General features: G+C 40.5%; 2 protein-coding genes across 7 annotated transcripts in view; both read right to left on the bottom strand.

The window, feature by feature from the left end:
- IMPG2 (interphotoreceptor matrix proteoglycan 2) overlaps positions 1-6,333 on the bottom strand; it is a 56,445-nt gene extending 50,112 nt beyond the window's left edge. Inside the window, exons 1-2 of the mRNA XM_035115465.2 lie at positions 6,255-6,333; positions 4,266-4,526 (exon numbers count right to left, since the gene is read on the bottom strand). Of these exons, the coding sequence (XP_034971356.2) occupies positions 4,266-4,526; positions 6,255-6,333 (340 nt within the window). The remainder of the gene's footprint in view (positions 1-4,265; positions 4,527-6,254) is intronic.
- Positions 6,334-8,859: 2,526 nt separating this feature from the next.
- Positions 8,860-13,658, bottom strand: part of SENP7 (SUMO specific peptidase 7) — a 36,884-nt gene continuing 32,085 nt past the window's right edge. For 3 of the 6 annotated variants that reach the window (XM_060273716.1, XM_060273715.1, XM_035115144.2), the window contains one exon: positions 8,862-12,504. In XM_060273716.1, coding sequence (XP_060129699.1) covers positions 12,367-12,504 — 138 coding nt within the window. In that variant the 3' untranslated portion in view covers positions 8,862-12,366. Of the gene's footprint in view, positions 12,505-13,658 lie in introns of all 6 variants that reach the window. The other 3 variants (XM_035115145.2, XM_060273714.1, XM_060273717.1) reach the window with 2 other exon arrangements.

The raw sequence follows: 13,658 nt of genomic DNA, 5'->3' as shown, positions 1-13,658 counted from the left end.
TAAGTATGTTTAAATCATTAGCATGGTTGAAAGAGGTGCAATTAGCCACTTGCCTGCTTACCAGCAGTCTGTGATTTTGCATACCACTGAACCCCATCTTAAAGAGAGTTGTGTGGTATCATGAAAACCACGACCGGTCCAACACAGAAGCATATTTTGAACCTAAGCTGCTGAGTAAACTCCTGTAGCATTCTACTCGGGTGGTCGGACCTATATAGTCAACAAGAGGTAGGTATCCAACAGTGCTATCAGCTGTTGAAATAACACATACTGTTGCCTGAGTAGGACCTCCAGGCCACAGAATGCATTTGAGTAGGTCTGAGGGAAAAACTGGTGGGTTTCAGTGGGTCAGGGGTTCAAGCTTAGCTCATACTGTTTCCGTGCACCTAAAGCAGGTTTTGGGAGATTGCGACCCTCCAAATGTTGTTGGACTCTAGCTTCCATCACCCCTGACCACCGGCCATAGTGGCTGGGGCTGATGGGAGTTGGAGTCCAACAATATTTGGAGAGGCCTTGGATTCCTCATATCTGATGTAAAGCTTGAAAAACAGCAGAGGAAGAAAAGGAGCTGGCTTTGCACCTTCCTCTGTCAGCAGCTGGTCCTAAAGCAACACCCACACATGCACAAACCCTGGCCAGGAGTAGTAAATCCTAAAGCTGATTTTGCAGCAACCCATCTCACATTTTGGCTAATAACGGATAGCTAAAGCATCTATTGCAACTGGATCCCTTTGAACAGCCTAGATTTTCAATATTTATTTATCTCATTAACAAAATTTATATACTGCTTGATTGTAATAAGCAGTTTACAATAATAATAATAATAATAAATTTTTATTTATACCCCGCCCTCCCCAGTCAAAAACCGGGCTCAGGGCGGCTGACACCAACAGAACCACAATAAAACATAAAAACAATTAATTAAAATACAGATTAAAATACAGTATTAAAATTTAAAGTGCAAAAAAGTTAGCAATGCAAAAGCCAACATGTTGGTACAAGCTATGTGAATTGACTTTGTTGGGCTGCAATAAACAGTCTAAAGTCTACTGTACATCTACTACAGTAGATGAGGACTTTCACACAGGAAATGTGAAGTTCTTCTTCATTGGCATGACCAGCTTCTGTTTCAGATACTACATTTTGCCCGTTACTCAAACCTCAGTATAGTCAATAGGAAAATATGATTCTTTCCCCAGCAATTAAGGCCATCAAAAATTGGAGTACTATTTGAAATATGTTTCTGCAAGAATCACAAGCACCTATTGGACAGGGTCCATGCCACTCATCAAGGATGTATAATACAACTCCCTCTCATCGATCCTGAACCCTTCTGTGACCTGTTCCTTTTCATCCTTACATCTATGGGTACCTTATTTGAGAACAGTTTTCTGTTATAAATATTGTTGTTTCTACCAAATTCCTTTATTACATTCTCTTTCTGAAATTGTACGACTGAAAAATTCTCACAAGACTCTGTTTCTTACAAGAGGCATGGTTCTTTTCAGGAAGCACTTGTTTGGCATGGGTTTTATTGTTCCAAGAGCTATTTATCTTTCCCAGCAGTAAGAGTGATTTAGCCTATTACGTCTCATTCTATAGAAAGGGATTTGCTAGGTTAACTGGAGGGACAGCACATGACAGGTATGGGATGCTTACAAGGGGGGTGGCGTAGCTTGCTTGGTCATTTGTGTAAATGAGCAGTGCTCAGATGTAATCCAGCCATAATCCCATTTGTACTTCTTAAGGGTTGAATCGTGTACAGCAACTAGTATATTGACTCAGGCAAACTATCTTCTTTTAAAACCGCACAGACAAATGTGCAATTATTGGTTACTCAAGAGGGTAGTGAGAAAATTAATACGGGATGCCTCTACAATTGCCAGGTTTAGGGGGGTGGGTTGCTTAAATTAGAAATTTTAAACCAATAAGATTAACTTTTCTGGCAGCACATATGAATCCTCCAGCTTTTGACTGCGTGTGTGGGTGGATGTTAAAGAATGCTGGGAACTGTAACTCTGTGAGGGGTAGACTACAGTGCCTGGAATTCTTTGAGGGAAAGAATGAGATTCAAATGTACTTTAAAGGTACAGAGTGTACGCAGAAGGAGAAGGGTGGAGGGTCACTAAGGCGATGGAATAATTCCCCTAAAATGAATGCATAAACAGTTTTTCCTCCCTCTTAGTTCTAGAACATGAGGGCGTCGAGTGAAGCTGAATGTTGTAAGATTTCAGCCAGACAAAATAAAGCTCTGCATCATACAGCGCAAAACTAGAACTATGGAATTTGCTCCCATAAAGTGGTAGTGCCAGCCAACAGCTAGGGTGGCTTTAAAAGAGGAATAGGCAAATTAATGGAGGATACAGCTGTCAATGGCTGCTAGCCTCATTGGTTTGAAGAAGCGTTTGGATTTGATATCCCGCTTTATCACTATCCGAAGGAGTCTCAAAGTAGCTAACATTCTCCTTTCCCTTCCTCCCGCACAACAAACAGTCTGTGAGGTGAGTGAGGCTGAGAGACTTCAAAGAAGTGTGACTAGCCCAAGGTCACCCAGCAGCTGTATGTGGAGGAGCAGGGACACGAACCCAGTTCACCAGATTACGAGTCTACCGCTCTTAACCACTACACCACACTGGCTCTCAGTTACATTCTACCTCCAATATCAGATGCAATACCAGTTGCCGGGAATCACAAGTGAGGAGAATGTTTCTCTGCTCGGGTCTTACTTGCATCTCAATTGGTCGCTGTGAGAACAAGATGCTGGACTAATGGGCTTTTGGCCTGATGCAGAAAGGCTCTTAAAGGAGCCTCCCTCTAACCTTCCCCACCCATGGCAATGCATTCCTCTACGCAAGAAAGGAAAACCTTGTCAGCATCCTTAAGCTTATCTAATAGTAGTGGCAGAGAAAGAGGACTGATAGGAGGTGAAAGGTGCATAGTTCAAATGCTAGGCTGTACAATCCTCCTTCGATTAAAAACCCAATGTTCAGTGAGGAACTTTGTTCAATATACTTTCCTACATCATGATCCCTTGTGGTTTTGTTTTTGTTAACCCATTTTGAATGCATTTCCCACAAAACATGCATTTTTCAAAACATGAATTTTAAAGCACATTTTTGTATGCTTTTTGTGTCAAGAACTGCATTGCAATATCTAGAGAAGCATGGGATCTCATGAATACATCCCAATCAGCACATGAGGGCAGGAGGTTTAGATCTTGCCATTTCAGACTAAAATTTTGCAAAGAACACATTTCTTAAGCACGCTAATCGTAAGTACATGGGAGTGTCTTTAATTTAATATCCAAAATGTTAGAGGGAAATAACCCTACAAATAGGGGCTCTTGACAAATAATGTTATTTGGCTCCTCTCTAAATGTAAATTTGTGCTCCTCTCTAAATGGTACCCCTGTTGTGTGCTGTCAAGTGCTCTGCTTCTGTGGGGAGACTGACAAGAGATTTGCAAATTGGTTCCAGCTGTGAGGATATCAGGGAACAAATATTTAGAGCATAGGCCAATTTCACACAGGCAGGCACAGAAGACCAATTGTCATTGAGATGTGAGCTAAAATAAACCTTGTTGAGGTCTGCTCTCATATTTCAATGTGTACTCAATTGCATTTTACCCTCTCAACAGCTGGCAGTGCATTATGGGCTGCCTCTGAAACTTCTGTGGTATGTACAAGTGACATATTGGGTGGCATGGTGAGGGGTTTGTTTTTAGCAAAGGGAACTTCAAAAGTTCTGTTGCATGCCTGGCGTTTGCCACATAAATACAGCTTACTTAGTCTTGCAAAGGCCTTTCACAGTGGACCGATATTTTGTACACTTTACAGCAACAGTATGATCACAAACCACCTCCAAACTGGTTCCATCTCTAGCTGTAGTAAACATGTTAACCTTAAACACCCACATACGCATAAGGACTTTGAGCCTAGCCTGAACATTTCCAATGCTTGTACAGTTTTTACGATATCTTCTATCTCCATCTTGTCCTTGCAGGGATGGGTCTAAACTCACTATCTCTACATATTTTATGACATCATTTCATTGATAAGCATGCATGGGCCTCTTTTAGTAAGCTTACAAATCTCAGAGATAAATAGGTTTGCACATGTATCTAATTGATCAGAAGTCTCAAGAAACTTCTTGAAACTTTTAATTGACTTTTTTGATGAGTTATTCACCAGACATCTAGGGTTCGCCTCCCTACTAAATGCACTGATTTGCAAGAAAGTTGGTCTCAGCCTTACAACACTCACTTACCTCTGAGTTTGAAGTATTTCAGATGGTTAGCAATAGCCTGCTCAATAGACTCATCTGGACACACTTTAACTCCAGTAGGAAAGAAAATTGATCTTTTTCTTCGCAACAAGCGCCTGCTGAATTTCTCAGATTCCCTGAAATCAAGAAGATGCTTAGAATCTGGAAACTGGGGGAAACTTCTAACTGATCGCCAGCCATTTGGTGGAAGATCTGATGGAGTCTCCTTGGCTTCTATGTCCTCTGTAGTGGAATAGGTTTCTTCTGCAAAATTACATCACAAACAAATCTCTTTAAGTACCTGCACATATATTGCACAATAACACTGAGTTTCAGTTAAATAAATAGATGCAGAGATGGATCTAGACTAAAGTTGTTAATTGTACTCAAGAGCAGACCCATTGAGATTAATGGGTCTACTCTGAGTATGATGAACATTGGACATCATCCTCAATAAGCTGAACTGAAGTCCCATTGAAACTAATGGTACAACTCAATCCTGACTCAGCTTAAGCCCCAATAATTTAAATGGACCTAAGTTCAATTAGCTTTGTATGGATCCGATCCATAACATTTCACCAAACTAATTTGTTTTGTGTATGCTTATTTCTGTATTCATTCGGGTAACATAGGTGCTAATAGAGAAAGAAGGTTTTGGCTCCTGCCCTTCCCGTTTGGTGCTATATTTTAATAATTATCCAACACACACCATTATTCTCTTGTTCTTACTATGTCACTATAAGGTGGTTGCAAATAAAAAGTAAATCTTCAGTGTAAGCCTAGCTAAAGAAATCTAACTCGTTCGTTATTGTTTTCGCTTGGCACACCAATATAATGGACACCACCAAATAATGGTCTATATTTCAAAGGAGGCTATCTTCACTATCTTTCTACATTCCCCCAAATTTATTTTAAGGTTATATTGGTTGTACTGAGTGAATGCTGTTGAAAAGAAGGATTTCTGCTTGTACAAGGACCAGGAAGACACAAATGCAACTGCTTTACCCTATTGCAAAGACATGTTATATCATTGCATACCCAGGAGGACCCACCTTTAATACAAACATGCCATTTCTTTCTTTTTTCTTTTTTCTTTACTATATATTGGTAAGTTGGTAGCACAGCTGCTTTGACCCAATGGGGCATCTTAGATCAGGCTGTGACTCTGAAGTGGGTCCCAACCCAACAGTTGAAGACCAGTGATCAAGTGTCACATCTCACACATTGTAAGACAGAATTACTCCATGTTACAGGGCTTGCAGCTATTTATTTTAAACCCGTTTACAACATCCTACGACTGACAAAAGACAAAAACACATTGAACCTGCCACCATTTATGTATCTGATTTCATAAAGGAGTTATTATCAGGTGGACGGCTGATGTGTTCAAGTCATGTTGTATTAAATTTTGTATCTGGGAACCAATCACATTTTTTTATTCATGTGATGCATCTCAAATGACTTGCTTCTACAAGTGCAGGAATAATCATTTTAACTTGGAAAATTAGATAGGGGGAGCTAGCTAAACAGTTGAAAAGTCCAGTAAATGAAAGACAGCACCCTACAGCCAATATAGACTACCACATAAAAGTGCTATGTGATATCAAATTGAGCAGATAACTGTAACTACTTAAAAGACTATATAGCAGCCTCTTGGGTGAAAATCTATAGGCAGATGGTATGGAGTAACTGGGAAATGGGAAACAATTGTAGAGTGAAGCCCTATTGTGACAAAAGTTGCTACAGTAACATTAATGCAAAACAGACACTCAGTTTTTCAATTACCTCAGCACGTATATATTTCAGTGAAATATGCTTGATGTGGACATATAATGGCCCATTACTAATTTCCAGCTACAAGCCTTGTTGAAATTGGTCTGACTCTGTATACATGTAACCCTGGATTTTCTCTCACTCTAAAACATTTTTTTTTGTAAACGTAAGATTCAAAGACAGTTCAGAGGATAGCAGAAAACAGGAGTATTTTCTTACCTGCAAATGCTTGAAATTCTCCTTCAATCAATATGAATATCCAGACTCCTAAGTAGATCTTCCAAGAAAAGTCACACATATTTTTTTCGGAATTTTTTTTTAAAAGGCAAAGGGAAAATAACCAAGTTCCTTTTTAGCAGTGCTAGCTGACCTGAACGTGTTAACCATCCAGTAACAGAACAGTCTGTTCTTGGAGAAGGTCTGGTGTCACTGGTAATTGTCTTGGATTAAAAAAAAAAAGGATTGATACGATTTCTGCAACAAAAGTGAGTCCCAAATGTCTACAATGGTCTTGTTAAAAGAAATTATTCCATTTTCATTTTGGGAATCACAAGAGGCGGCAAAGAAGAGGCTCCTTGATGTTAGCCAATAGACCAGAGAGATAATTTTTCAGTTTTAAGCTGGCCAGCTAAGCCAGATTTACCAGAGCTTGTCATGTCGTTAACTGGCAGTCCACACAAGGACAGTACCTTTCACACTTAATTAAGAACAATTTTCATTGACTGTCTTAAAAGAACAGCAGCAGCAGCTTGCTGTCCAAACAATAACTTGTTAGCATCACGGTCATTGCTTGGAGATTCTCTTTCGATGGTGCTTTTGCTATTGTCATAAGAGACCACAACTGATCCATTTTAGCCGTGTGACAGCCCTCAGGTATGCTGATGCAAGGTCCTGTCTATTGTTCTTCCTGGCAATTTCTCCCGTTTTAAGGAGACAGGGAAAAAACAATACACCCTCCCATCAGATAAACAACTACAAGTGGTACCTCGCTAGACGAATTTAATTTGTTCCACGGGTCTTTTCTTATAACGAAAAATTCATCTAGCAAATCCCATAGGAATGCATTGATTTTTTTTGATTTTTTTGCCCATAGGAACGCATTAATTGAATTTCAATGCATTCCTATGGGAAACCGTGATTCGCTAGACAAATTTTTCATAAAACGAATTCGTCTAGCAAGGCAACCTCCGCTCGAAAATTTCATTAAGCAGGGCATTCGTTAAGCGAGGCACCACCGTATATGACTTTTAGAAGACGTCTGAAGGCAGCCCTGTACTGGGAAGATTTTGATGTTCGAGGTCTTGTTGAGTTTTTATTATTTTGTTGGGAGCTGCCCAGGGTAGCTGGGGAAACCCAGTCAGGTGGGCAACATATAAATAATAAAATTATTGTTGCTGTATTAGGTAGTAGTAACAGTGATTCTCATCCTTTCCATTTTGCATAATCGCACCACCAACAAAAAACACACATGTATTTTATGCATGCACATATTGTGCATACAAGCGGCAACCATTTTGCAGAAGGTTCCATGCGTCAGCAGAGCACGTATAAGTATGGCCCAGCCCACTTCTGTTGTGCCCTCTTTCGGGTCCCAAAAGGCCTGCATATCAATTGGATGTGCCTAAAATGGTTGCCACCTGTACTAGAAATGAAAAATAACTAGAACACAGAATACACAGCATACTAAATTGCACAACACCAGGGATAGACAATGTAATGCTTATGGATCCCCATTGGATCCAGCTAGAATAGTAGCCAACATGGTGCATTTTATATGGAGTTGGAATCCCACTCCCATCAGCCTATCAAAATTGTCAGTGGTCACGGGATAAGAGGAGTCAATAGTCCAACATTAGGAAGGCAATGTGTTGGCTATTCGTGACCTAGAATACCTCCCACCAAATTCACACTCTGGAACTATAAGCACAAAAGACACCCCAAGTTGGAGAGAAAGCCCAGCCTTTATATTGCCCAAACTCTGCATTTTGTTACAGGAAAGGCATTGGCACAGCTCTCTAGCACTGGTTAGCCATGAAGGCAGAGGCTGAATGTGTTGTAACAAAAACAACTGTAAAACCGAGTAGCAAATAAACATCTGTATCCTACACAGAAAACACCTATTTAATATACTCTCCACAAGGGCTCCTAAACTAGAGGCTGTACACTTCCTATCATCAGCTTGTAGCCTTTAGGACATTGAATGATTTTGGGTAAGGGCCATAACGCAATGATTTGCATGGAAAAGATCCCCAGTTCAATTCCCCTGACATTTCCAGATAAGGCTAGGAAAGATTCCCACCTGGAAATCTGTCCATACAATCATAGAGTTGGAAGAGACCACAAGGGCCATCCAGTCCAACCCCCTGCCAAGCAGGAAACACCATCAAAGCATTCTTGACATATGCCTGTCAAGCCTCTGCTTAAAGACCTCCAAAGGAGACTCCACCACACTCCTTGGTAGCAAATTCCACTGCCGAACAGCTCTTACTGTCAGAAGTTCTTCCTAATGTTCAGGTGGAATCTTCTTTCTTGTAGTGTGAATCCATTGCTCCGTGTCCGCTTCTCTGGAGCAGCAGAAAACAACATTTCTCCCTCCTCCATATGACATCCTTTTATATATTTGAACATGGCTATCATATCACCCCTTAACCTTCTCTTCTCCAGGCTAAACATACCCAGCTCCCTAAGCCGTTCCTCATAAGGCATCGTTTCCAGGCCTTTGGCCATTTTGGTTGCCCTCTTCTGGACACGTTCCAGCTTGTCAGTATCCTTCTTGAACTGTGGTACCCAGAACTGGACACAGTACTCCAGGTGAGGTCTGACCAGAGCAGAATACAGTGGTGGTACTATTACTTCCCTTGATCTAGATGCTATACTCCTATTGATGCAGCCCATAATTGCATTGGCTTTTTTAGCTATACAATCCTTATAGACAATTGCATGCAAAACTTTAGTTTGCATACTGATGTGGAAAATGGGGCAAACTGAACTTAAAACTAAAACTGAAAAAAACCCTTAATTGTGTGCATGTAAGATATGTGGCCAATATGGTATAATGTCTTGGTAGACATGCATCTAGAGTCCCATGGACTGCAAGAAGATCAAACCTATCCATTCTTAAGGAAATCAGCCCTGAGTGCTCCCTGGAAGGACAGATCGTGAAGCTGAGGCTCCAATACTTTGGCCACCTCATGAGAAGAGAAGAATCCTTGGAAAAGACCCTGATGTTGGGAAAGATTGAGGGCACTAGGAGAAGGGGACGACAGAGAACAAGATGGTTGGACAGTGTTCTCGAAGCTACGAACATGAGTTTGACCAAACTGCGGGAGGCAGTGCAAGACAGGAGTGCCTGGCGTGCTATGGTCCATGGGGTCACGAAGAGTCGGACACGACTAAACGACTAAACAACAACAACAGACATGCATCAGCACAACCGCACGCCTTCATCTGCCCCAGCTGTAACAAAGCATGCCTCTCTTGTATTGGTCTCAACAGCCACAACAGGCGCTGTAACTCTCCAACAGTTTGACTTCATCCCTGAAGGCACACTCTTCCATAGTCTCACGAGACAAACAACTGGACAGCTAGGGACACCCAGGTTTAGTCATGTGAAGCTGGCCAAATTATTACCTCACAGGATTGTTGTGAAGATAAGAGAGGAGGTAGGGAACCATGTACTGTATATGATGCTGAGCGAATGGAAGGGTAAAAAAATGCAACAAACAAATTTGTTCTAACAAAGTTGCTGTTTCTTTTAATTTGAAAAACAAACATACAAATGAACTCAAGATCCAAAACAGGCAGGTAATTTTATGGAAGAAACTTAAAACGGACATTACAATTTATAATAATTAAACACCCATCCACTCCAATATGCCATTCAGTATAAACAATGTGACCATTCTTAATTAATAAATAAGTTTGGAGGCATTTATTGCTGCTGGGTTCTTACTGAGATGCTTTAGATCTCCATGCTGGGGGAGATGGCCCCGCAAGCTTTATCACCTTGTATTGTATATATACTAGGGCTGAGATGGTTCTTCTTTCCTCTGATATTCTCATTGATATGAAGCAAGTCAATAATACACGAGAGAAAGACAGTGTGGAGCCCATATGAGAAAGAATGAAGATCCGGCTGAACACGAAACACGTAAGCCCCATGAAAGTTACACCAAGACGATTCACATTTGAATGGCAAAGGACATGGGAGTATTTTAAACAGAAATGTGAGCAGAAAATCCAATTATAACAGCTATAGGCAAAGAAATATATGTCAAGTGCCCCTGCTAGGTACCACCGTAGCAAAGTAACTTCTAAGGAACCTTTTCTTCTTTCTGTGACACTTGTTTTGGCTCAGTGCCACACTTCACACGTACTTTTTTTTTAAAAGATAACTACTATGTGCATACAGAAAATGTATATTTGAGGGCAACATCAAATGTCTATTTTGCTGTGATCCAGATATTTTGAAACAGAATTTCCAATACATGTAATCAGAGCAAAATACACAACCTTGCCATGTTCAAAACAGGCAGTGTATGTAGTCTGCCCCCCACCCCCCGGTTATCTCATGCAGAAAAAAAGGGTATGCGACGTGAGTCTTCAAAAGTATTTGAACTTTCTAGCCATTACAATTTCAGTAGTCAATGCAAGAAACAAGTATTTCTGTGCTTAAAAGACATTTTCACTTCAAGTTTCCGGGGCTTTGTTTTGTTTGTCCCAAGTCATTAGTGGTGGTTCTAGTTTATAATATAGGAGTTCTGGGTAGCTGTTGTTTTAAATACACTTTTCAAACACAGTAATGGTATACTCATTTACCTACTGGGTACTAAAATAAAAATAAAACCCCCTTCTCTAACAGGTATCTTTTCCCTTCTGTTATGAATTATGGCAGAAGCATGCCTGTGAGAAAACTCACATCTTTGCTGAAAAAAGAGCTACATTTTTTTTCAGTCAGTGCTTGTAGCTTATCAAATACATGTTCAATCCCGATTTAAATGTATGACAATGCAACACAGAGACTTTTACTTCAGCTGAACCTCTTGCATGATTAGCTTTTGTAGAGGTACTTGGCGGAATCACAAGCATTCGGCTTTTCAAAGTATGCCATGTCTCTGGAATAACTGAGTCTTTTGAGTAAAACAGTGCCTGTTTTAAAACCAGGCGTTTCCCCTTCCACAAAATTTGGTTACATTACTCACAACGTAACCCTCCGCATGCTTACCTGGTTCTAGGTCCCATTATGTTCGGTGGGACTTAACTTGTAGGTAAGGGTGACAACCAATGGTGCCCACCTGATTGTGCAATGGTTTATCTTCTCCTTCAGTTCCTGCCACTCACATACCACAAATTCTGTCACAGAATCACAGAGTGGGCGGCTGGGGAAGCAGAAGAAGGAGAAGCCCCTTTGCACGAGCAAATGCCTGCTCATGCTACATGGGCTTCACCCTAAGTGAAAATAGGATTTTAGCCAAAGTGATGAACAATCACATTTCTCTCCCCACTCCCCACAAACAAATACGATTACTGAAACACTAAAAGAACTCTTGCCAGGGTGATGCCCTGTCAGATGTAAGCTACAACTGTATCCAGTACAGCGAAGACCATATGGCCTTATATTATTATATAGTGAAATACATAGTATTCATAGCATTCGTTTTAACTGCTGCACAGCAGAGAACGATTACAGCTCTGAATCTGGTTTAAGTGATCAAGTCAGACACAGGAAAAAAATGAGCACCTCTTTCTAAATTTCAGGAATGGTTTTACATTCCACTCTTGAATTCCAAAAATGTAACAGAGCAAGGTTTTAGGCATGTCGACTCCTAAGAAAGAGCAAGGTATGTCAGAATCCAAAAAAACACAGAGACCAGTAGCATTTGTGTCCTATTCAAAGTAACCAGAATAAACATCTGTTCAACAATACCATTTTTGACATGGGAGAGATGTCTGCAAAAGCACACACTATGACTTTAAGACATCACATGGGAAGAATCCCTACCTAAAATGGGATATTAATGTCTCCCTTTCATGTAGTTTCACACAGTTCCAGATGTATCTGGAAACCAGGAATGAACCCCTTAGGGCTAAAATGTTTCCCCATCTCTGCAGCACATTCCAGTTATGCTGCTTCTATATTCCAAATAAAATTGGTCGGTGTCACAAATATTTACTTTAAGTTACATAATTGCTATTATGCAGTTCCATTTTCTCACAATGAATTTTATCTGCAGTTTTTCTTCTCTGCAAGAATGGAAGCACAAATGCTGCCGATTGGATTTCCAGTACGTCTGGGACAAAGTTCTTTTGCAAAATTGGAAGGAAATTCAGGCTAGCTTTTGGTGCCACTCTGCTGCTGCAAGTGAAGCTGCAAGACTAAGTCTCTAATTTCTTCCCGCTTGCTTCTCACCATCTGGCGAGGGAACCACCGCTCCAAGTGCATTGGAAGATCAAAGTTAACAATAGGATTCTGATGATTATGAGAGAGAGAGAAATTACATTAATTTAAAAAGACATAAAGACACAAAATATCCTGCTCTCCTGGCAAAGAATCCCACTTTTCATTTCGTATTAAACAAACTATAATTAAAACAAACATACGTTGTCAATGAGTTGGAGGGGAAAAAAGAAAAAGTGTGTGTGGAATGAGTTTGTGTATTGTTGCTGTTCCGAGAACTGTTGCACAATGTTGAATAGAACTGCGCTTCCAGTAGCTGCCTAGAACAGGCATAAGCAAACTCAGCCCTCCAGATGTTTTGGGACTACAACTCCCATCATCCCTGACCACTGGTCCTGTTAGCTAGGGATGATGGGAGTTGTAGTCCCAAAAACATCTGGAGTACTGAGTTTGCCTTTGCCTGGCTCAAGCCCAGATTGGTAGGTCATGGGGTGGGATGTCCACACCCATCCAACTACTGCTAAACATTATGGATACTTAATGTTCTGTTTATGCTCTACCTCTTAAGATTCCCGAAGCCTTGTCCTCTTATTGTAATATGAAGCTAATAAAAACTTGGGTGCAAAGGCCTGTGCTAATTATTTCCTTGATTTCCTTCTGTTGTTGTTTTAGTGTTATGACGCTAAAATATGTTAATTTTTATTACTGTTCTTTTTTTTTTATTCTTAAGCCTCTTTGGATCCTTTTGGAATCTATATCCATATCCACACAGGTAAGTATTTAAAGTAAGACGAATAAATGAAAAGGATTGCTCACTCAGAGCTTTCTCATAGAATGACAGAACTGCAGACCAGGAAGGGGATTCAGAATAATCAGAGTCCCCTACACAGAGACGAGAAATCACATAACCCCACACATATTCCTGGAACAGGAATAAACGTATGTTGTTTGCAAATTTAATCAAAGGTTAAATCCACCTGCAAGCAGAATAAATCATTACTACCAAGTAGTAGATAGGTCATCCTGCACCAGATACTGAACATAAAGTAAATCCAGAAGCAGTAACAAAAATACCTAAGAATGAAAACACTCCCCACCCCCACCCCAAGCAGGCACTGGAAGCTATCAAATCGGCCTCCCCATTCCCCAAGTTGCCTATGGTAGGAAGAATTTGAGAGTTTTATCCAGAAAATTTCAAACAGCATCCCAAAGGAACACTGAAATGC

The sequence above is a fragment of the Zootoca vivipara genome, chromosome 4 (assembly GCF_963506605.1).
Source record: "Zootoca vivipara chromosome 4, rZooViv1.1, whole genome shotgun sequence".
NCBI lineage: Eukaryota > Metazoa > Chordata > Lepidosauria > Squamata > Lacertidae > Zootoca > Zootoca vivipara.
Note: the sequence above shows the minus strand (reverse complement) of the source record. Positions and strands in the feature narration are given on the sequence as shown.